Here is a 25,563-nt window from a genome sequence, read left to right on the forward strand (position 1 = left end):
GCACGCACGCACGCACGCACACACACACACACACACACACACAAATTCCTAAATTTAAAAAGGGCTGTAAAAGTTTTTTGTTTTGTTTTGTTTCTGTAGCTTTAGTGCCTGTCCTAGAACTAGCTCTTGTAGACCAGGCTGGCCTTGAACTCATAGAGATCCACCTGCCTCTGCCTCCCAAACGCTGGGATTAAAGGTGTGCACCACCACTGCCTAGTGGTTGTAAAGTATATTACACAGCAAGAAAAATTAAGGTTTAAAATTATTCTTTCAGGTATTTTCATCTCAGTTGTTAATTTATATTCACTGACTAGCCTTGCAACTATAGTAGTAATTTGTGTTTTAAAAGAAGTCTGGTAGTAGTTAAACACTTTGGCCCATTCATAAAGTATACAAGGGGCCAAGCAGAAGCATCATAAATTAGCAAGATGTAAAAAAAGGGCCAGAGATACAACATCAAATATTTTTAAATTAAAGATAAAGGTATAAGCCAAGTCACACATGCTATATGGAGTAAGACTCGACAGTCAGTTTATGGCTATGTGATTCAGAGTGGGCTCACATTTAATATTTAATCTCAGTCACCTACAAACTATATTCCCTGAATATGCTTGCTGGACAACATCTGCAAAGGATAGAAATCTTCAACCCACAGAGTTAGACCAGAGATGCTTAGCTGGTTATCAAGCTCAACAGATGACAGTTACCCATGCTATAATTTATAGCAGTAATTTTTACTTTCTTTTCTCCCATTTTACTTCATCATTTAATAGCCAAGGCACTAAAGACTGTGTCTGGTTTCTTCTTCAATAACTGAGATTATGCAAATCTGGTTCAAGCAGTAATCTCAAAGTCTATGCCTCAAATCAAGACAGGAAGAGAATAAAAAGGCAAGCGGAATTTCTTAAGCTATTTTCTTACATAGGAATCAGCTCATTAAGACTTCAAGATGACCTCACAGCAAAGAGTACCATGAAGTAGTAGCTCGAGTGGAGGCTGCCCAGGTGTCAGGTTCTTCCCTGGGCACCAACCCTGTTATATAGTATTGTTTCACTGATATGAACCAGGGAAAGATCACATAATTCACAGGCATATATAAATACTTGGATCTTTTAAAGCACACCCTAAAGTACAATCCTATCCCCTGCTAAGATTTTTGTTTCAGGATCCTTTCTTTCTTGTTTGCTGCAAAATTTCTTCATACTATGGGACTGTTATAAAGGTATTTATTAAGAAATTAATCTACAAGTGTCAGTATAAAACAGTAAGTAGAGACTACCAAAACTTAGGATAGAGGTTTATCATTTGAAAAAGTCTCTGGGCTGTGGAGAGGGCCCAGAAATGAAAGTGCTTTCTACAGATCTGCAAATCCAGAACCCAACGGGATACCTGCTGGGACTGGTTGTCCATCTGCTACTTCAGCCAGAGACAGAGGATCCCTGAGCAAGACAGCTCGTGAAACTAACTGTATAAGCGAACTGGGCTCTCTTGAGAGGTCCTGCCTCCAAAGAGTAAGGAGAAGAATCATACAGGAAGATTTCCTAGATCAACTTTGACCCTCGCGCCGTGCTCGTGCACACAGGAACATGTGCGTCCACCCACACCCACACGTGATCAAGCATATACCAAAGCACATAATACCACAAACACAGTAAAAAGAAAAAAGATCTCTAAGCATTTTACTTAACTCAATTAAAAAGAACTTAAAAGTAAACCCATTGAATTCAATTGAGTAGAAAATTTTAGTTTTTAAATATGTATCTGTAAGAATGAAAACAAGGACAGAAAAAAATCTGAAATTACTAAAGACACTATTATACTGCTGGATATTTCTCATGGAGAACTAAAGGAATTACAATGAATAAGAAAATATATAGAAATGTCTAAAAGTTTGCTCAAAGAAACTGACTACATAGTTCCTATATTGTTTCTTTCTGTCTTTTATTATGATTCTCTTTATACTTTTTGGTTATTTTCCGCTGGCAATAATTACTCCTTCACTGAACCACCCCCCTCACAATTCTATCAGAATATACAGAATACAATTCCATGAATCCTTCTGCCTTACAAGACAAAAACCCATAGTTGTAGTTTCATCATCTTCTCCAAGTACGAAAGCTGGCTCTACACCAACTCCTCCCTTGAGTAGAAGAGTCATGGTGCATGTGGTTTCAACTTAACTGCACTGTACTCTCTGGACAGCTGACATATTAATACTTGTGATATAGAAAGCTTGTAAAGAACTTGCTTTAAAATGATGGTAACAGGGATCAATGAGAAGGCTCAGCAGGTAAAATAATCTTGAGTTTAATCCCTAGGACTCCCATGGTGGAAGGAGAGAACTGGCTCCCATGGTTTGTTCACTGATTACTACATTTATGCTATGGCACACATACAAATATAATGTAAATTACTTTTAAAAATGACATTATTTAAAACATCATGAAGAAAACAAATGTTTAGCTTATTTCTTTTTGATAATACATGACCATAACTATTCAAAGCTCAAAAGGAATAAATGGCTGAGTAGTAGGGTACTATAGGAGTTGATGAATTTCTTGCCTTCCTTTTAAATGTACACCCTCCAACACACTCTCTCTCTCTCTCTCTCTCTCACACACACACACACACACAATCTGCATATTAAAATCTTTTCTTAATAAATTCACCTTAACTGTTATTGTTCATGTTACTATCTTAAAGATAATATCATAATATATTAGTCAGTCAATTTAGTATGGTTTACAGTAAACAATAACTTTGGACATCTAAAGTTAGCTAGAAAGAAGCAGTTGTTAAAGCACTGCTATTACAGACATTTGAAAGCCCTTTCAAATGTAAAATAATGAACTGTATGACCCACCACTAGATATTTTCTAGGTCTAAATTCTTAAGGAATTAAAAAAAAAAAAAGGCAAAGGGCTCTCAAAACATACCTTGAATATTCTTGAGGATATGGAGAGGAATACCAGGTGTGAATTTCATACTTCCCAAACTCAATGACAGAGGGACAGCGGACTTGTGGGTCAGGGGGCCCAGTTACTCCGACTTTCTGTGCAATCAAGAAAAATACTGTACAAGTTAGCTAAATTAAATATATTGACCTAATAACAACAAAATAATAATAATATTAATGCCTGAATCTACACGCTGTCTTTTCAGGACCCATAGAGATCAATAAGTCAAGAGCAAGCTAACAAGTCTTGAAGTAAGCTGTATCTTTAAATAGTAGGCTCAAATGAACGCAATGTTAGCAAACCTCCTGAAACCATACACTGTGTCACTGACTTCTCTGTCTAGTGACACTGGACACTTATTTCCTCAAATAAGCCTACTCCATTAGTGACTTAATTATTAAATGAAACTGCTGGGCAAGATATTGACTACTCCCCAAGCAAGCCAACGAAACAAATGACCTACACTGATCATATAAGCACACACGGAAAAGCAGAAATTTTTAACTTGAGAAAGTAAATAGTTAAGAACAGTATAAAAGGAATATGACAAAGCAAGTACCAAAAAAGTCTTCAATTGCACATGTGAGACTGTCTTCACTAGCAGCTGTACAGTTAGAATAAACAACATCACATGTGTTTTATACAGGTCAATCTTGTCCTCCTGTCTACAAATGCAGTCTCCAAGCTCCCCTCACTCCTGTAACAACCTAAAGTGCACTGTCGAGAAAGGAGTGATATTTGTAGCCTCAATGACTTGGCTGCAGGTTAAAACCTGACCTACAAGGTCAGACTTAAAACATTAAATTCGAAGGCAATCTGATTTACTCTGCATAAAATCTAACAACAAATTCATATGTATGTATGTATGTATGAGTTCATCATGAACATTTTACAAACATCAACTCAAGTGAAAATGAGGGAACTACAATTCAGGGTGACCAGATAAGTATTAATACCTCTTCATCAAAAATAAAATCAAAATTATTCTTCAACATTGAGATTAAAAATTCCCTTTTGAAGATCAGAGATCATATATAACAAAACTACAAATGTGAAGTCTTCTCTGGTTTGACTGAAATTCATTAGTAAGAAAGAAAGTGCTTCAGCACATCTGATTCGGCAATTCCCTCCTTCCTCTTTTCTAATCATTCCCTTTCCTCAGAGGGCAAGGCACTTAGCTCAGGTTTCAAGCTGGAATACAGCCAAGTGAGACCAAGCTCTTCCTGAGACACCTTCAAACAAAGATGATTATCTCCAACTAGCTGGATAAAATGCACTGTATCACCACTGAGTACCTGGGTTCCTCCAACCGTACAACAATACAGAAACAAACCACAAAAGATTAAAACACAACTTAATAAATGGATTTTAAAAGGCTGTTCTTTAAACTGCATTCTAGATTCTAAGTACTCTAATTTCTAAAGTAGGATCTTTTCACCCACCTTTGCAGTGCACAACAACAGAAGTAGTACAGGAAAACAAAATAACCCCAACCCAAATCCACCTTCCTGAGGCCTGAATTAAACAGGAAGTCTAAAGGCTAAACCATGCACCTGCTGTGATGCAGCCTGCCATGGGAGACTCCTCCCGTCAGTCGCCCGGTGCTCCTCTAGTCGGATACCCGATGAAAATGTGGAGATCCAGTTCCAGTATAACTGTTTACACATTACCACAGCTAAGAGCCACAATCCCCTCTGCCTACAGACACACCTTCACCTCTGGTGCTGTGCAACGCTCTGGCACATGCGCTCGTGCACTTAAGTGCTCCACCACCCTCAATTCCCCCGTGTAGCCTTCAGAGGAAGGATTTTCCACTCACTCAGGCTTAAAGTCAACAAGGCTCTACATGAAGAAGAAGTATCTATACATGTATTCACTCATTCACTTGTACTGTTCCTGATCAATTACTGAATTACTACAAGATCATAAAAATTTCTGATCCTTCTGCTTCCAAGTCCTGAGTTCTGGGATCATAGGTATGTACCATTTTATGTGATGCAGGGGACCAAACCCTGGGACTTTGTGCATCCTAGACAAGCACTCTTAACCACTGAGATATACAACCAGCCTAAGAAAAAAAAAATCCTTAATGCAAACATGATCTTGCTATCTCATCTGAGGGCTTCCCAAAACAATAAAGATTAAGAACCCCAATCCTAGCTTCTGGCCTGTTTCTCCAGTTTCATCTGTATGATCTTTATTCATTCCCTAGTCATAATGGACTGAGCTCCTCAACTATTTTTCTGGCCCTGACATTGCCTGGGCAATCCCCTTGTAGCACTCTTCTTACAGTTTTCTGCCTGCCTTGCTGACTTGCTTTTCAATCTTTAGATCACTACTTTCAAAGCATCTTCTGAACACAGCCACCAGCACTCTAGATCAGGAAGTGCCCTATTAAAATCTCTCACTGTATTCTTCCTTTCTTTCTACGATCACTTTGTATTTTGTGTTTATTATTATCTGCCACTTGTGTCACAAATGAAAGTTCACAACACAAACCGAAACTTCCCGAATCTGTTATATACCTATTTAGTACAAAGCCAGACACATATTCTAAATGAATCAATCTCATGGAGAAAGATCATTACATCAGAATTTCTATACATTCCTACTTCAATTGCTAATGATTTAGACATACAATATCTAGTTGTTTATGTTCTCAATGCAAGATACAAGCTTAATGAATTGCTGCAGGGTATCCCTTTCTTGGAGTCCCTACCAGTCTTCAGAGTTCATTCTCAGTTTTGCCTGGTGTGCATTGCATAAAATAAAACAGAAAAGTGCTGGGTGTGATGGCAAATCTTAATCAGCAAGTTAGCAAAATTTGAAACCACCTAGAAAACGCATACCTCTGGGTGTACCCACTGGGCATTTCCAGAGTTTAACTGAAGGAGGGAGACCCCTCATACTCAGATTGGGCATGACTTCCCAATAGGTGGTCTAAATATAAAGAAACTAGAGAAATAAAGCAATGCTGTCTGTCTGCATTTGCTTCTTCCTAAACATGAGGCTCATCTAGGTGGTGGCTGCTACAGTCTCCCCTGACAGCAGACTCCAGGTTCTTCAGCTTTCCAATGTGGACTGAATATGAGGCAATTAGGAATCTTCTAAACCTTTAACACCAGACAAACTGCTGAAGCATCCACATTCAAGGACTAAAGAGCAACCAGCCTGTACATGACTACTGTTGGACTATCCTACCCCTACTGTGTACAATAATCTACTAAATCCCTTTCCGCATGTGCACACACACATGCACACACAAACACACACTCTATTGGCCTGTTATTTTGTAAAGTTTTTCTATTACCCTACCTCAGGAGAAGCACACACACTACGCACAATATCACTACTGTAGTAATGTCCTGGGAGGCTCAGCAGCCCCTTTGAACTCTCTCAGATCATTTTTCCCTCATATGCCCATTACCCCTATTCTCATTCCCACATCTCTCTCCACAGAAACTTACATTCAAATGTTCATCCATTAAACAAAGCCTTGACTTCAGTCTAATCAATCAATTTACAGTAGTAAAAAAAGACAATGTGTCTGCTCTCAAGGCACTTAAATCCTAGAAATAAATTCAAGTTGGGTGTGGTAGCACAGGTCTTTTTTATCCCAGCACTTTGAAGGCTGAGACAGGCTTTGAACTCAAGACCAGCCTGGTCTACACAGTATGCTCTGGGACAGCCAGGGCTACATTGTATCAAATTACAATGAAATCAATTCAAGAGATGATGAGAACTCTGTAGGAAAAACAAGCAGAAAATGGGGAGTTCCTGACACAAGGGGTGTGCTCACAGTGCTACCCTTAGTTTCAGTTGGAAACGGCCTCGCTGGTAACATGTGGACATCAGAAAGAGCAATTCGGAAAAGTACTATGGGAAGACTATATTTGATGTATCTGAGGGCAAGACAGTGCCTGGAATCGGGTAAAACAAGGAAGTGTGGAGAGCAGGCAGTCAGAAACAAGCAGGCACAAGATCACCTAAACATACAAGATAAGGATACAGGTTTGGGTTTTTTTTTAAGTTCTAAGTAGGGTTAAAAGACACTGGAGAAGTGGCACAATCCAACTTAAGTCACAAACTAATTACTCTATGTAAAATGCAGACCAGAGACTGAAGCCAAGAGACAAAGGAAAAGTAGAGGCCAGAGGATCAGTTTGGGGGCTATGGTAATACCCAAGCCAAATCTGGTGGTTGTGAAGCAATCAGCAGCAGTCATATCCTGGACACATTCTGACTCTACTAATGGATCTAATGTGGAGTACAGGCAAGAATGCTTGCTACCTGTTTGTCTAAGCAAATGTGCACACAGTATGACCGTTATGGTTTAGATCTCAAATGTCTTTCCAAAGTCACAGTTAAAAGATATAGCTGCCAATTTAAACACTACAGGAAGATCAAAAAATCCTTAGTACATGAGGCTTAACAGAAGGAAATTGGGTCACTGGACAAATCTTTATGGGGTTACTAGGACCCTGTTTCTGCCCCCCCTCTTCTTGGCCTACATGTCACCTGCTTTTACCATGATGCACTACTATCTCTTAACCTCAAGAGTTTTACTCACATAGCTACCAGTACAAACCAAAAGACCATAAATTAAAATCTCTGAAACGAGTCCAAATAAACCTTTTCTCCAAGGGCTAGAGAGTTAGCTCAGCTGCTAAGAGCAATGGCTTTTGCAGAGAACTTGGATTTGATTCCCAGCACCACAAGGGGCTCACAACTGTCTGTAACTCCAATTCCAGGGAACAGGAATTTGGGACACAGACTTACATGAAGGAAAAATAGTAAAATAACCAATTTTAGTATAATAAATACTATAGTAAATACTACTTATAAATAGTATTCATAGTAAATAGTATTTACTATAGTAAAATAACCAATTCTACTTAATATGCTAAAGAAAATATACATGATATGTTCCCTTAATACTGGTAATCAAAGCAAGGTAAGTTTTGGTAAAATGTAAGTAGTTGCAGTTTGAAAGGAATTCTGTAATGAGGAAAGCTACACACCTGCATAAATAACCACATCCAGTCTCAGCAAGCTGCTCCTTTAGTTTTCCCTACCACACCATCAGTCCTGCTTCCTGTGCTCTGCAGGTCTCTGATCAGCCTCAATGTACAACTTTACCTGCAGCGCTTGTTCCTGGATGTCACGAAATAATTCCATATCTCTCTCCGTCATGATTTCCTGGCTCCCAAAAAGCCGCTCCTCATTTTCTTGTTTGCTATCCCAGCCATCCTGATTGTCTACACATAAAGAAAGGACTCACATGTTATTTGCACTGTCTTCAATATAGTATGAACTTTCAATCTGAAGAACTTAATATTACTTATATACTACCCAAGAAAAGGACAGCATTAAACTAACTCACAGAAGCATTACTCAAGTATTAATAATCTGTCCTTCTGATGAAAATCCCAAATTGTCTTAAATCTTCCAAAAAATATGACATAACCAAATTTAAATTCATTAAAAGATTAATTTCAATAGACAGAACAAGAAAAGGGTATAAGAATAGAAATTTCATTTCAAAACAGGGTAACTATTGACATGTTTAGCAGGAATTTAATGTGTCAACAATCACCAGTCTTAAAAGAGTTACCATGACTGATACCAGGAAACACTAACTCCCTTCACATTCTGGGTGCCCTGTTAAAGCACAAACTCCACAAACCTGAGGACCACAGATGATAATCCTCTGGGTAAGTATGAAAAATTATGATAATCATCCACTAAATGATGGCTCTTCCTCAACTGGGCAAAATAATTAGTGAAGGGAGTATGGGGATTATGCAGATCATTATCCTTTGCATTTGAAGATGACACTGCTGGTGACCTCCTCTGTGAGTATGGCTGAAAAGACCAATCAGTGACAGTTCTTTTCAAATTGACTGTATATACTGGCTCTGTTATTCATTTAGTACAAGAAGAAAAAAGACAAAAACTCAAGGATGAAAACATTCTCAAACTGAAAAGACAGTACAATCTAATGTAACCATGTAGTTTTAATGCCCCCTAGTGCACAACACGGATGGATGCAGGCATAGACCTAGTATTACATTCTGTGACACTGTATAAAATGATGCACAAATTGTTCCTTAATATTTACAATGCATAAATAAAATCAGAGTCCATTAAAGCAAATGCAGAAATAATTAAAGCTTATTGTTAGTTCTCTATATGTTTTTATACACTTGTTAGAACAGCTTCAATTTCTAAGTTTCCAGGAGGTTCGTCTAAAAATCCATTTCCAGCACAAATTTTTGGAGTCTTTTTGTTGTTGTTGTTTTGCTTTTAAGTATAACCTAAACGGGCTATGCACCTTCTCGGACAAACACGCTCAAACTGAAGATCATCTCTAACTAACACGGTACGTCCTGAATGCAAACAGCAACTTATGTCACTCTGGTGAAAAGTCACTAAGCAGAAAAGGGAGGACCAGAGAGGGATGAGGGCCTTCTCTCCTGGACCTTCTCTCTTCATATAAGCAGGAAAGAAGAAGCAGAAATACAACTCAAACGGAACATTTGAGGAAACAAAAATTAAGAAATTCTCCCACAGTAGGTAAGCCCTTAAAACTTAAAAATAAATAAACAAACAAAACAATAACAAACAAACAAAAAGCATCTTCTTCTGCAATAAGACCCTAGGACTTTGATCCTCATGATCCAGCTGATTTTTATTTTTCAAATTTTCTCAAAGCCCTTTCACCTCTTTGAAAGGAGATGGCATGGTTACTTCCTCTAAGCTCAAGTCTCACTCCAGAGGCTATTTACTTACAGCTTTCAGAATCAGGAGAGCTACTCAAATTCCTCTGACTTGAAGCTGGAAGTCAGGCTGGAGCTACACAGGAACCTCCTTCCCTTCCAGCTTAACACATGAAAACTTACCCATGTATTTTCCCCAAGATTTAAAATAGAAAATCATCCATATCATCCTGCATATATTTTGGTCTTTCCTCTATACTTAAACAAGCAGCAGTGTAACTACAGCTGTCCTCCCAGTAATCTCCTTCCAGTAATAAAGCAAAAGCCATGGTGCTTCAAATGTTACACTATGAACTTCACCCCTGGCTCTAATTCCTGCCACAACATTATGTAAGTATGTACCTTTAATACATTCCTATATACCCGATTTTTGTGTTGACACAGAGTCTCACTATGTATCCCAGGCTGGTCTTGAATATGTGGTCCTCTTGCCTCAGACTCTCCAGTGTTACGATTACAGATCCAGGAACCGGGCTTGTCCGTAAGTTTTACAGTGAGATGTAAACTATTCTATACGACTAGTGTTAACGCAAATAATACATTTTCGGAATATTTTTGTTTCTAAGCTTGGTTCAAACTTTTACCTGTGGGCCAATCTGAAGTGCTTGATTTTCTGTTGCCCTTTTTCCTGATTCTGTACTGCTCAGAGTAGTCTACCACCTCCCCACGGGCTTTCCGCCCATCAGGAGAAGGGGTGAAGAATTTGGTAAGGCCATCAATGAGCCCTTTGGTTTTCTTGTTGAACTTCAAGGGGACATTGCTATCTCTGCAGAAGTCCAAGCCATCTATTCGTTCTAAATATCCTTCTTCTGATGACGACGCTGATTGACTGGAGAGAGGGATTTTACGTTTCCGACCCCTTCCAGGACCAGTTCGCACTTTGCTAAAGGGACCTTTTGATCTAAAGAATCAAACAGGAAAAAAAATGTAACTATTAAAAAGAAATCATTATGAGCTTTGTAGCTAATATAAAATATAAACTATAACTTATAGACTTATTTTTAATTATATATTTATATTAAACTAGCACTAAGGAGGCAGAGGCACTAGGTCTCAGTGGTGACTTTAGGCAAGCCTGGTCTATATCGCAGACTCTAGGACAGCTGGAATTGTGCACTGAGAACCTGTCAAAAAGAAAGGAATGAAAGGGGAGGGAGGAAGAGAGGAAGGGAAGGAGGGAAGAAGAGAATAAGAAAATTCATAAACTATAATCAGTAATATTGTCTTAGAACCATCCATCTCCAGGGAGAACCCTAGAGCAGGAGTTAGAATACACGTCTGCCCCATTTTGTTACTGTCATTTTCTAGGACAAACCACGTCTCTAACCTCACTGTCTTCCTTTGGCAAATGAGTTACATCAGTGAACAACTACCTTTCTAGGTTATAACATCCTCTAACATGGTGATCACTGTGCCAAAGAGTTATAATTTCACTTCTAAAAACAAAGACATGCTTACTCTCTAGAGATCAGAAATCAAAATACCATTTTTAAAGGCAAATAAGAGCCTGATTTAAGATGAAAACCATCGACTAGATACTGGATCTATATATGTCAGGCTGCTAATGCTCATTTATTTCTGTTATATCACCTTCAAGATAGTACTAAGTGTAGAAAAGGTACATAAATTTGAGACTAAAAAGGTTTACAGATTCAAAAACATTTTTTTATATGACCAAAGGTGAATTACAATAAAGGTTTTTCTAAAACAGAGAAAGCTACTGAAATTTGTCTCAACACTTCCAGAAATACCCTTGTTTCCCAGGCTACAATTTTTGATTTTTTGATAACAGATGAAAACATATTCCTTTATCTCAGGAGAACACAAATGGGACTTAGTTGTCATCTCAGTAAGATCTGACCCTGCTGGTGTCTACTGATAAACAACTGAGGCTGCATCAGAAGAGTCACATGACTGCAGGCTTTTCTCCGCTGTTTTCACACAAGGAGCAGCATAGGAAAAGTTAAGCATCAATCTGGTGCCAGACTTAGTTTTTAATCCCAGTTCAACACTTAATGTGTAACTTTATGTAAATTAATATCTATATTCCTTATCTTCCACTTCTGAAAAGTAAAGTAACAATGGCATCTACATTTCACTAGGTCACTGGGAAGAATTGAATGACTGAAAAAAAGGTAGTCCTGCCTGGCACTTTATTAAGGGCCAGTAAAAGCGAGCATGTATATAAAAGTACCAGTTATAACAACAGGACTCTTTTTCACACAGAAAACAAGTGACTCCTACACTATGGAGAAGGCCCTATCCTTTTCTCCCCTCACCTTGCCATAAGAGTACAACTTACACCGTGTTTTGTTTCTTTAACCTGTTTTTTGGACGTCCTATTGGATTAGCATAGCGCCGTTTTATCTGCGCCGCCTTCTTTTGTAGAAGTTTTCGCCCTTTCTTCCTAGGTCGACATATTTGACATATCCACATGCCTGTAAAAGAATAAAATTCTATACAAAAATGTAGCTAAAATATACTGAAAGATTTCAGCTATCCCAACTCCATACGGTTAAGGACTAATGTGAAAATCTAATGAAATGTTTCAGGGAAAGAAAAGAAAGACAGGAAAACATAAACATATCAATGTCTATAAACAGCTAAAAGAAATTCATATACACCCTCAAAGCCTGCAAATGGACAGGGTCCCTGATTCTCAGTCAAAAATTTCTGCTCTAGCTGGGTGCAGTTGCACATGCCTTTAATTCCAGCAGAGGCAGGTAGATCTCTGTGAGCTCGAGGCCAGCCTCGTCTACGTACTGAGTTTTAGAATAGCTAGATACCTAACAGAGACACTGTGTCAAAACAAAAAAAACAAAAAAACAAACAAAAGAAAAACAAGGGAAAGGAAAGAAAAGAATGAAATTCTGCTTTGTAAGTAGGACCCAGATATTAGCACCTAATTACAATCCTACAATAAAGAGCTAGTTTCTTAGACAAATGATTGATTCCAGGACAAGGAAGGGAAAACCCAACAGTTTGGAAGACTTTAGATTATAATGCCAGAAAATACTCAGAGGGGAACCTCAAAAGGACTTCACAGTCAACTTGAAGGTGTTTCCAATGGCCAAATAATTAAAGCAATGAAAAATCATCCATAGAATAAAAAGCTCATGTGTTGTTAATGATTTAAGCAATTTAATAAATGAATGTTCAGAAGATGTTAAGTTACTTAAGTCAGAATTTTGATTAGTCAGTTTAGAAGGAATAGTGGACTAGACAGTCACCATTATGCAGATACCACATTAACAACTACATAGGTAAGAGAGATTGAGTTGCCAGGTAATAGGCAAAAGGGAAAACCTGGCGGGTTTCTTTACGACAGTAACTAAGTGATCAGAAATAAGGCCTATCACTACTACCTACATGCTGTGATACACTAGGAAGAGCAGCACATCATCTTATTGTCAAACTTATAAACTTGATTTAACCATAAATGTGCTGAAATAACGACTAGTACTCTCCAAGTAAGTTACGGTCAGGAAAGACAAAGTTTGAATCATCACAGGCTGAAGACAATCAAAGAGGTATGACACTAAGTGGGAGATCCTGAATGGATCTAGAGAATTCAAATGAGATCTCTAGTTATCACACCTTGACTTTCTGGATTTTGAGTCTTATGATTTTTTGTAAAATGATAACATTAGGCAAGCTAATAAGAAGATAACTATGCTCTACTATTTTGTCAGCTTTCTCTAAGTCTAAATAAATTCAAAATAAAATCTTTCCTGCCATAAGCTGCTATAAAACTCCCTTTGTAGAAGCTAAATGCACAGGAAAGAATTCCTAAGAAAATCTCCTTATCTTGAAAGAGTCTCAGGTGGCCTCATATCTCAGCTTCAAATAGATGCAAAGGAGAGGTAAAGAGAGTTATTCATGCCAAGTGGTGGTGGCACACAGCTTTGATCCCAGCACTCAGGAGGCAGAGGCAGGCAGACCTCTGAGTTAGAGGTCAGCCTGGTCTACAGAGTTGAGTTCCAGGACAACCAGGACTATACAGAGAAACCCTGTCTTGGAGGGTGTGTGTGAAATATTTAGGGTGTTTCAAATAGTGACAATAGGATGGTACAAGTGTAGCTGAAGGAAAATTATAAGTGGTTGTAAATTACGGTTGAGTCCCTTTTCACCTCTAAACAGACATTACCAATATCCTACAAGTGTTAAACATAGGAAATTACAAACCAAAATCAAGAATCTATAGGCATGTAGTAGGGAAACAGGAGTGTCAACTAAACTGAAATAGTCTCTGTCACTGCAACCTACTGAGTTACTTCTCTGGACCTTCTTTCTAAAACAGAAAATGGGGCCACAAAAAGTTACCAAGACTGGTCTTCACTTTGTTCAGGTAATCCTTGAATTTATGATCCCTGTCTCTCAGGATGCCCAGGAAAGTTGGGATTATAGTTCTATGCCACTAGACAAAGCTTGACATTCTCTTTTAAAATTATAAACATATATGATCAAATGGTACTTCATGGAAATCTAACCAAAGAGCAGTTATATCCCAATCATTATCTCTTAAGTGTCAAAAGAATCTAATAGCATTAAACCATATCTTATGATTTGGGTACTTATTTGGTTTGAATAAATCAGATCTAAGTCTAGGGCCCTGAAAAGCACTGAGCAGAGTTACAGACAACACATTCTAATACAATTTCATTTCCTCCTTTAAAAGAGAGATCTCAAGACACCACATGAGCTAAGTACTTTAGCTTCTAGCTAAAGACAAGCAAGACTTAAACATAAACCATTTCATCCTGCATAGACACTGCAATGTTGAAAATAAATGAAAATAAATTTTAAAATGTTAATAAGTTTAAAAGAAAGTATATTCTACCTTTAAGATGTCAGCTGTCTATTTAAACAATCTCAAAATAAAAATCAATTATTTTCTTCATCTTAACAGCAGATAAAATGTGCTAACACCCTTTCTCAGGGACGTTATATGATTTTTCAGAAAGGATTCTCACCTTTTGGCATCCGTGTGAGTGGCGGATCACAACACTCCATGTGAAAACCTCGGTCACACGAGTCACAAAAGAGCATGTTATCCTTAAAAAAAAAAAAAAAGAAAGAAAAGTAAAGAAAAAAGGAAAAGATAATTTTGCTTAATCTTAGGAGAAAGAAAATTTTCAGGACTTGTTAAGCCTGGGAAGCTTCAGATATTACCATATTAAAACTTTCCTTAATTAGTATTAACTTAGGAAACAGTCTGAGTTAGCAAAAAGTTTTGCATCATTCAATGTTGGTGAAGAACCACAGGTTCAATATTTTTTAGTACATTCATAGACAGATAAGAGCTAACCCCGACCTGTCTTAATAAAAATCAAAAGGATGACTTGTATTTAGGGGAAAAAATATAAATAATTCATAAATCAATACTTCTATAGTGCTCAAAAGAATTGGGAGTTTTCTTGAAAATAGTTTATATCTCTGCAAATACAGGGTCACGCTGCTTTACACGTCACCTCGGAGCAGCCTACACTCATGTCGGCAGCATTCCAAACAAATCATCTCTACCCGGAAAGGGCTACCGAATGAACAGCCAGAGCAGAGGCAAGACACTCACTGCATTTTTGCCTTGATCACGACAGGAGCTGCACGTCTTACACTCAATGCACTGCCACCTTAAGGCCTTCACTCTCACTGTCAGTTCTGTGGAAAACTTTAAACAGGATGGATGACCTAGTAAGAGAAAAAAACTTCAGTGATGAAAAATCAAAAGTTATTTTGTAATTATACTATATAAATGGTACAAAAATGGCAATTATCTTAACTATATCAGATAAAGGAAGATACTCCTGGAAGCTTGCCATACAATGTGTCATCAAGACTTGGCACTGCAAGTCAGTTTTCCTAAAACCCAACAGGATTTAGCATACCTGCCCACATTTTAAGCATAAAAATCATATCTAAACTTGTACTGAGCCTGTATCAAAGTAGTATGTTTGTACACATGCTAGTAATTATATATAAATACAAATATGTCTAGGCCACCTCTGGAAAAACACACAAAAACCTATTTATACACATTTTGGTAACACCCTAGCAAATAGAGCTGTAAATATTTTAAAGAACGATTTTGACTCACATTTATACCCATTTTTATGTCTCATTTTAAAAGTGTTTTAAATTATTTGTGGGAGGATACATGTGTGTCACAGTTGGAATATAGTATTTGGAGGGTACTTTTGGAGTTAGTTCCCTCCTTCCATCTTTACATGGGTTCTGATGGGCTACCAGGCTTTCAGAGCAAGTGACTTTACTTGCTAAGTCATCTTGCCATTCCAAATACAAATATTGTTGGTATTATTATTATTTATGTACTCATTGTGTATGAGTACATATGTGAGTACACACAGGCATGAACAAAAGTCAAAGGGCAGTTCACATGGGTCGGTTCTCCTGCATCAAACTCAGGCTGTCTGCCTGGTGATAAATTCCCTACCCACTGAAGCGATTTCACTGGCTATGATCTCATTGTTTAATGGGAACAGTTTAGCTTCATAATTTAAAAATATAGGATAAAAAGACCAAACCTTAAGCAATTACATACTCATGATTTAAGCTACAAGCTAAACTAAAAGAAAAGTAGCATTTCTCCTGGGATGAGTGACAACAACAGTGGAAAGGATGGAGCAGTGGAAAGGAAGGGAGGGAGTCTACTCCCACGAATCAGTATCACATTGATTCTCCAGTTTTCAGACTCAGCTAGATTCGTTCATGTTGTCGGATATTTTGGTTGCACTCTGACACTCTCAAGGCTTTATCTCGAATCAGAGGTTTATCTTGAATCAGAGGGCAGGACTAGCTACTAGCTGATTGAAATTAGCCATAGAGGTTTTGGAGGACCCAGGCCATACAGACACAGGAAGTAGTAGGGTGGAGCTTAGATTCGAGGCCCTTTCGGATCAAGGAAGGATAGAGAAAAAGAGTATGTCAACTGGTCACTTCTCCACTGTTTCTCCAATCAATCAGGTTTTTACCCCAATATCTGACTCCTGAGTTTTTTTGACAAAGAAATAATTAGAACAATGCTTTAGTTCCACTGCTTTAACAGTTATCTTTCCTCCTTTGTGAGAGAAGAGCTAGCTAAATCTTTTCTCTTTTCCCTATTTCTAAAGAATCGATGAGGTAATAAGCTTGTCATCAAAACACGGACATTGAAGAAAAGCAAGAGAGGAAGTGTGGCCTACATACATCATCTCTAATAATAGCTATTTTCATGTTCTACTTTCCTTCTAAAACTAGCTGAAAGTCACAGCTATAGAACGCAGAATGTGTAGTTTGTTTTACTTTTCATTATTTAACTGTAGTAAACTTCATGTTTTTATTCTTTAAACACATTATACAATACTGATTTGATAAGTGATCACCCCCATGACCATTGCCCTATTGTTAAATACTTACTGGTTGATTTTTCAACTGGCCACGAACGTATACATATCTTGGAAGAGAGACTCCCAAGTGAGAAAATGCTTCAATAAGACTTGTCTACAGGACAAGTATGTGGGATGCTATCTTGATTAATAATTAATGTAGTAAGTGAATCACCCTGGGCAGGTGGTCTCTAGGTGCTTTAAAAAGGCAGGCTGAGCAAGCCAGTAAGCACTGTTCCCCACAGCCTCTACTTGCATTTCTGCCCTGACTTGTTTCAATGATGGACTGTGATGTAAGTCCTTTTTCCCTCACAAGTTCTTTCTGCATGGTGATGGATCCCAGCAATACAAACCTTAACCCAAGACATCATGGCTACAGATTTCTCACTTTAAATTAACATTATGAGGGTGGGGAACCTCCTGAAAGGAAGACTGGTGAATGTAAGGACCTTTTCAGTTGTACTGGTTTAAATGTATGGGTAAACATTACCAAGTCATGCAGTGCCAGTAATCAAGTATGAACACTTCATTGCACTTCACTCAAGTATGCACTGTGCTTTCAATACATACTGTTTTAAATTCTAAAACATTACATTTGGCATGCATTCTTCTCAATCTGTAGGTAAAGCTCTTTTTATATGTTCAGCAATTACTTTCGTTTACGAAAGGTGCTTGTTCACAGACTCTTTAGAGTTCATGCTTAGAAATGTATTTTTTAACTCATATAGCTTTGAATCTTTCCCATACATAATGTAATTATTTTCCCCAAAGTATTCTTGCTCTTTTTATTAAGGGTTATGTATTGTGGGATATTTGATCACACTGTGACCCCCGAGTTTGTGTCTGCGTTAATTAAATAAAATCAACGTTGGGTCAGAAGGCGGAGTTATCAACTTGTTGACAGAAAGTAATCATAGAGAATCATGGGGTATCTGTAAGATGACAAAGAGATGCATAAGAAGTACCAGGGAGGGACTTAGAGTAGCATGGGTTCTGGAGGTGTGGAGTACACTCTTTTTCATAGATGGTGGCAAAGAGAGAAGGCCAACTAGTTGCCACTCAACCTCTCTGAGCTAGCAGGTTTTCACCCCAGCCTTTGTCTCCTGAATCTTACTGATAAATAGAATGACAGAGATTTAATAAAAACTCTACTTGGTGGCAGCAATATGGCTGGTGCCTGTGGGAACAGAATTCCCACCAGGCCAAGGCCTGAGCAGTCAAACCACTGCCAGAGAAGCAAGCCAGTAACTGCAGAACCACATTTGTTGGCTAAAACAGCAAGAGATTAAAGTGCAGCCCCTGTGCCTACAGAAAAATAACAACATGTTTTAAAATATTTTAGAAAATATCAATTCACAGATGTGACTGTGCTCATGCTTTCTTCCTTGATCACTGTTATAGCCAGTCTCCAAACTGCCTTCCCCCTTAAGTAAATGTGTTCTTACACTGAAGTAGGTTGATCTGTATAACCAATATACTATTGCTGAAATGAAAGCATGGCTTCTACAAGGCTGTTACAGAAGATATTCAAGAATCTTCCTTGTTTTTTGTGAGTGTGCTCAGAGAAAGCCAGCTGCCATGCTGTGGATATTCACGCAGCATTATCTACAGGTCCACATGGCAAAAACCTGAGGCTTCTTTTTCCCAGGCAAAGTCAGGTAAACGAGTCATCACAGAAGCACCAACTAAAACCCTAAGTATATCCTCATAATATCAAGTCACAGTGCCTAGATAAGCCACTTCCAAATTCCCAAGACACAGAGACAGTATAAAATTAAAATGTCTATCATTGATAAGCTGCAAGGTCTTAGTTTATTTCTGTAGCAATAAACAACTGCTATTATTATTTTCATAGTTTTTTTTTAAAAAACCTTGCAAGTAAACACACACACACAAAGACAGACAGATCCAAAGTCTACATGTCTCAATGAACATATATAGTTAAAAGTCACTGGAATGGAAGCTATGGAACTTCACACTGGATTTTACACTTTCACTACCACACTACTACACTTTTATGAATTTACCCACTATCAAAAGTAAAAAATCCATGGAAGAGTTAGTACTGGAAAAACAATTAGCTTTATATTCTCTTTCATAGCTCATAAAATTAATTTCTGAGAAGAGCTCCATTACTAAAATAGGAAATCACTGCATTATACAACATGCTGCTATATTTTTACCTAACCAACTGTTTTTTTTTATAGCTTTTTGTGTTTTACTATGAAACCTACCCAGAATTCACTTTTGCTTATGATATTGTACTATTTATGGTCTTTCAGCACTCAAGATTTATTCTCATTTTCTTCTAATGCTTCTATAAATAAAAACCCAAAAGCTTGAACTGGGATGTAGTTCACTTGGTAGAGCATTTGTCCGCCATGAGAGCAGAAGCTTACACTTACAGGCATCTTCCCACCTAAACTCTAGGAGTAAAATGCACTCTGCCATCTGGGTATGCTTAGGAGATCTTTGAGGTAAAAATGAGACAACAGTAGTCTTCCTTCTCTACCACTATTTCCTAATGATAAGCAAAGTCATGAAGAAAACAGTGTTCTGGTGTCCTGTAGATAATAATGACAGCCAAATCGGCATCTCAGGACCAAGAACTAGAGCCCTCCTATTTCCAGTTCTCCCTACTAGAGAAAGACAGGACAACTTTACAGCCTGGCAGTCACTTCTGCAGGAGTCTTAGGCTCCAAAGCCTAACTTATCAGAACTTCCAATGATTTCATAAATACCTAATTCCAACATTAACATCTTCTTTAAGTACCTAGCACTGCTTCTGTATTCTGGTCCAAATCCTGACTGTTACTGTTAGAAAACACTGAAAATGCAAACAATGATAAAAGATAATGCTGCTTTATTGAAGTTGTCCTGCAATGTCTTGTGGATTCCTAAATATACAATGTAGAGTAAGAACATCTCTGGAATGAGGATATTAGAAGACTCAGAAAAAAATCTTTCTATAGGCTCAGGATTTCATAGGTACAATAAACCCCAGTGTCACCAAGAGCCCAAAGTAACAATCTAGAAAAACAAACCTGCTCTCTTTCTGGGTCTATGCATGAAGTCTGAGACAAATGAAGAAAGAAAAATAGTGAGGTTGCATGTGTGTGTACACCTGTGTTCAGCTGTAGCTCCTGAGGAGTCATTCACATGTTTTGAGACAGGGTCTCTCACTGACCTGGAGTCATTAAATCGGCTAGGTTGTCCAGCTAGCAAGACCCAGGGATCGCCCTGTCCCCATCCCACAGTGCTGAGATTACAAATGCTCACTAGCATACTGGGCTAAATGTTACACTGGCTCTAGGGGTTAGATAGGGTCCTCAAGCTTGTGCATCAGCCTGAAGTGTGTTTATTTAAACAAATAAACAAAACACTTTAAACTGACTGCGGGATTTAAACAGGCACTTAATAATGAAATATAAAGATCAGAAAAACATTAAGTTCACAGAACATTTACTAAAAACACCTGAAATACTAAAATTAACTAAACATTTCAGCCATTCAAATTCCTCTGTAGTGTAAAAGCTCAACTAAGTTACTGAAAACCAGAATTAAGTTAAAACATGCTTTTGACAAGGATCAAAGAATACCAACTCATTTAGGCAACCTTCTCCTTGTCTTGCAGATGTGTTAGAAGGCAAACAGGAAGCCACATACCACTATTGCCACAGTCTGCGCAGGAGATGAGTTCCTCAGGCTTCTTTTCCCGGTTTTGTTCTTTTGTACCAAGACAGAAACTACAGATGGGGATCGGTTCAGCAACCGGCTGCAGAGAAAAACACAATTGATTCCACTACTAGTACATTTTTTAGTAGCAACATAAAATTAAAATTTGTTTTACATTCTATTCTGAGTTTACATAACTTTGGGGAAATTATATCACTCTTCCTAAAATTCCTACTTAGTAAGTTTTCATAAAGCTTGCTTTTAGAAAAGGTGTAAGCACAAAACTAATTATATCTAGGACCAGATCATTATCTGGGATACATGTGATCTAGAAAAAGATATACAAAAGCATAATATAAGATAGAATACAGTTAAGTACTATAAGAAACAAGAAATAACCACTACTACTCTATGTAGTATTGGCCTAAGAGAGAAATTCCCACTGTGATTTGGAGGACAAGACAGGGTACATTCAACACTTCCTCCACTCCTGCTAATGAGTACTTAGTAAGCTAGTCAAGTGACAAAAACATAAGAAGCAAAGTGTCTATGTTCACCTTCAAAGTGCTTCCATCTACCCCATTCTAGAGATGGAGAGAAGGCAATACAGTTATTATCAATAGGAAGGACTCTGATGTACATGATGCTAAAGCCAGTTTTAAGTGCAATGCTTCTATGTAAGGAAGGAAAACCAGAAAGAAAGAAAAAAAAACAGAAAAGGGCTAAATCGCTTTGTAAAACTGAAGAAATTGATCTTTTTAAAAAATTAAGAATATATATATACATTAAATATTTTCCACTTATGTTTATTTTTAAAGATTTTTTTTTAAATGTGTATGAGTACTTTGCTGGTAGGAGGTATATATGTGTACTTGTACATGCCTGGTACCTAGAGACCAGAAGAAGCTGTCAGATCCTCCAGAACTGGAGTTACAGATGGTTATGAACCCCCATGTAGTTCCTAGGATTTGAACCTGGGTCCTCTGCAAGAGCTGTATGTTCTAAAACACTAAGCCATCTCTCCAGTCCATTATTTTCAACTTTTATACATCAACTATATCCTTAAAAGGCTAAAAGTAATTTGCAGTTGAAGAAAGAAATGAGATTCTTCCCCAATTACTGTGTGTCCGTGTGCATGAGTGCAGGTGTGTGTCATTGCGTGCATGTGCAGGTCAGAAGAAAACTTCAGTTATTTTTGGTCCTTGCCTTCTCCCCTTTAAGAAAGGGTTCCTGTTGCTTGTTCCTGCATTCACCTGCATGTAGTTAGTCCATGAACTTCAGTTCATGGTATTCTGTCTCCACTGCCCATCTCACTGTAGGAACCTTTATGTAGGTGCTGGAGATCCAAACTTGGGTACATAAAGTGCTTGCCTAGAAAGCACTTTACCCACTAAGCTATCTCAAGACTTGGATTTTATTCTTCAGGCAAAAATAACTTTTTTTTAAAAAAAAAAAAAAGAGCAATAAGATGTTAGTGAGCCAAATGAAGTTGGCTATGTGTAGCTCAGTTGATAGAGTACTTGCCTAGCACGCATGAAAACCTGGCTTTGATCCCTAGCACCACATACACCGGGTGAGACAGCAAACACCTGTAAAACTAACACAGGAAGGCAAAAATAACAAGTCCAAGGTCATTCTAGGTTACACGGAATTGATGGTTTTTCCCAGGAATAACAGCTAAGGCCAAAAAATTAATGTTTTAGCAGCTAGTAAAATTTTAAAAGAGAAACAGATAAGGAAAAATTGGGTATAATATTGACACCAAAATCATATTAAAACAACCAACACAACTGTGTTGAGTGGAGAGTTCAAATGAGAAGTGAACAGCTAGAAGTTGCCATAATTAATACTCTGGCTATGGAGAAGGCTACCACTGCTTTTCCTTAAAAAGGAATAGGAAACAAGAACTAAAGATAGGGCAGACTTCATATAGGAGTGAAAATTTTAAGAAGTAAACTGTAAAGGCCTACAACACAGGTAGACTGTAGGTCATAAATATGGGGTTTATGGTATGGCCTCTAATGTCCCACTGGAAGATTTTAAGCAGAGAGGGATGGTGTGATGGCTATTCTTGGTTGTCAACTTGACTATATCTGGAATGGAAATGGAGGGCATACTTATGACGCAGATCTTGAGGCAAGAAGACAACACAGCTTTGATCTACATCTTGAGCCAGAAGACACACCTTAAGTTAGAAGCGTGGCTTGCCCTCGCCTTGTCAGCACATCCACTCCTTTACTGGCATTGGAGCCTACTTCTTCGGGATTCCAGCATAGACAGAAGACTAGCAATAGACACCCAGCCTCATGGAACTGAGCAACTACTGAAGCCAGATGCCTTTCCACTGTCAGCTATGCGACATTTGCACCTTTTATTTTTATTTTTTTATTTTTTGGTTTTTCAAGACAGGGTTTCTCTGTAGCTTTGAAGCCTGTCCTGGAACTAGCTACCAGGCTGGCCTTGAACTCACAGAGATCTGCCTGCCTCTACCTCTACCTTCTGAATGCTGGGATTAAAGGCGTGTGCAGCCACCACCACCCGGCCATTTGCACCCTTTAAAAGTGCCAGTCAAAGCACAGCTTGCTCTCTGGTCTCTCGTCTCTCTTGTCTCTTGCTCCTCTTGGTCTCTTCTTTCCTTTCTTACCTCTTCTTTTCTCTCGTTTCTCTTCCTCTTGTCAGTCTGCCTCTCTCAAGTCCCCACTCGGGCATGGCCTTTCACTCTTCCAATCTTCCCCAATAAACCTTTTGCACTAACTCTGTTGTGTGTGGTGTTTGTTTAGTGGCATACTTTGGCAAGGTCCACCAAAAGATACTCACTGTGCCTTTCTTTTTTATTATTCTTTCATTGCAAGATTCTTGAACTTTTAATTCACAACTAGCCATTATTGGATTGTAGCCTGTAAGTCATTCCAATAAATTCCCACATATATGGGAATACTCTCACATTCTTTATATATATATATATATAGAGAGAGAGAGAGAGAGAGAAATATATGTGTGTATGTATGTATGTATGTATATATATATATATATATTAAAAGAGAGGTGTGTGTGTGTATATATTGATTTTCATTCCATAAGTTTTGTGACTCTAGAGAACCCTAACAAATATAGATAGATGGTGGTGGTTTGAATGAGAATGGCCACCGTAGATTCATATATTTAAATGTTTGGTTCCTAGCTGGTGAACTGTTTGGGAAGGAATAGGAGTTTTGGCCTTGTGGATGAGGCGTGTCACTGGGAGTGGGCTTTGAGATTTTAAAGCCCACAGTAGTCCCAGTCTCTCTCTCCTCCTACCCATCACTCACCTCACCCTGCTGCCTTTGGATCAAGATGTAGAGCCTTTAGCTACTTCAACAGTGTACTGCCTGTTGCCACACTTCCCACCATGGTGATTACAGAGTATTTCTGAAACTGTAAGAAAGCTCACATTTCTCTTCCTTGTGACTGTTGTCTCAACATGTATACTCTCACCAGCTCCAACACCATGCCTGAACCTGCCTGCCTGCTGCTATGAAGAGACTCACATTGTGAAGCTACACTAAATGCTTGCTTTGGTAAGCTGCCTTGATCATAGTGTCTCTTCACTGTGATAGAAAAGTCACCGAGACAAAAGCATGGCCAAGTTTTTATAAACAACTTTTATGAATATCACACATAAGTATGATATTTAAGAATTTCTTACAGTTTACCAACAAGAAGAACTGTCTATATGTAGTGAGGTTATCTTTCCAAATGTTTTAGTCTGGTCTCCTTGCTGTCCTTTCTTTCCTTCCAACACCTATAAACATAGGTGTTCCTCATCTCTGACATCCATTTTCCTATTCCTCACTCTCTATTCTTTACAACCCACTCGATCTGACTGGGTGCTTTAAGTTATCATCTGCTTGTTGATGCCATTAAAATCCTTCTCTAGACCATTCTCTCCACTAAATTCTGAACATTAATAGCCAAATCACCACTGATATTTCTTTCAAATAATCACATTTCTATCAATGTTTATTCATTTCTTTACATTTAAATGTTAACTTTCTAATTAAAACATACAAGAAAAGTACAGACTGTAAGTGTACTCCCTAAATTATTATGTAATCAATACCCACAGAACCAGCACCCAGGTCACATGAACATTAGACCTCAGCAATCCTTTCCAATATGTTACTTATTCCTTTCTTTCCAGAGACAGCCATCCCTACAGAGTAGTATAGAACTGTGATTGAAAGATAAAATATTGATTGTATTCTGCACTTGGATACCTCATACATAGAATACAGTGCTTGTGTGGACACCGTAAGAACTACAGTAATAAATAAACAGTGTTATAAAGGGAACAGAAGGCAGACAAGAAATTGAAAAAAAAGTGGCTTCAATATATGGCATGAAAGATAAACCCATTTTATAAAGTGCAAGAGTGGACAGAACAGATAAATACTCAAGCAAACAGGAAGAGAAACAAGTAGGAACACACCACAGAATGAGACCTAGAGCTACTCTTATTTGTGCTTATTAATTCTAAATAAGCTGAATTTCCAGCCACAGTAGCTCCAAGTGCACAACAGTAACATATATTTAGCAGCTAACAGTAACAAACAACGATACAGAATGATTTCGTAGCAAAGGTTTAGGGAAAAGGGTGACTTTTAAAGCATGGGTAAAGACTAGTTTTAACAATGTAGAGTAGTGCAGAGATATATGTGCCTTGGGGTAGGAATAGTAAAAATGGGGGGAAGTTGAGGATGCCATTTCTTATAGTTTTACTTATTCCTGGAA

The 25,563-nt window shown here is 38.0% G+C and overlaps 1 protein-coding gene across 3 annotated transcripts in view; it reads right to left on the minus strand.

Moving 5' to 3' along the window:
• Kat6a (lysine acetyltransferase 6A) overlaps window positions 1-25,563 on the minus strand; it is an 84,563-nt gene that overhangs the window by 21,422 nt on the left and 37,578 nt on the right. For all 3 annotated transcript variants that reach the window (XM_087901096.1, XM_087901097.1, XM_087901098.1), the window contains 7 exons: window positions 20,785-20,893; window positions 15,309-15,424; window positions 14,710-14,791; window positions 12,039-12,174; window positions 10,321-10,637; window positions 8,097-8,215; window positions 2,937-3,052 (listed from right to left, as the gene is read on the minus strand). In XM_087901096.1, coding sequence (XP_087757222.1) covers window positions 2,937-3,052; window positions 8,097-8,215; window positions 10,321-10,637; window positions 12,039-12,174; window positions 14,710-14,791; window positions 15,309-15,424; window positions 20,785-20,893 — 995 coding nt within the window. The remainder of the gene's footprint in view (window positions 1-2,936; window positions 3,053-8,096; window positions 8,216-10,320; window positions 10,638-12,038; window positions 12,175-14,709; window positions 14,792-15,308; window positions 15,425-20,784; window positions 20,894-25,563) is intronic.

The sequence above is a fragment of the Myodes glareolus genome, chromosome 23 (assembly GCF_982192425.1).
Source record: "Myodes glareolus chromosome 23, mMyoGla1.1, whole genome shotgun sequence".
NCBI lineage: Eukaryota > Metazoa > Chordata > Mammalia > Rodentia > Cricetidae > Myodes > Myodes glareolus.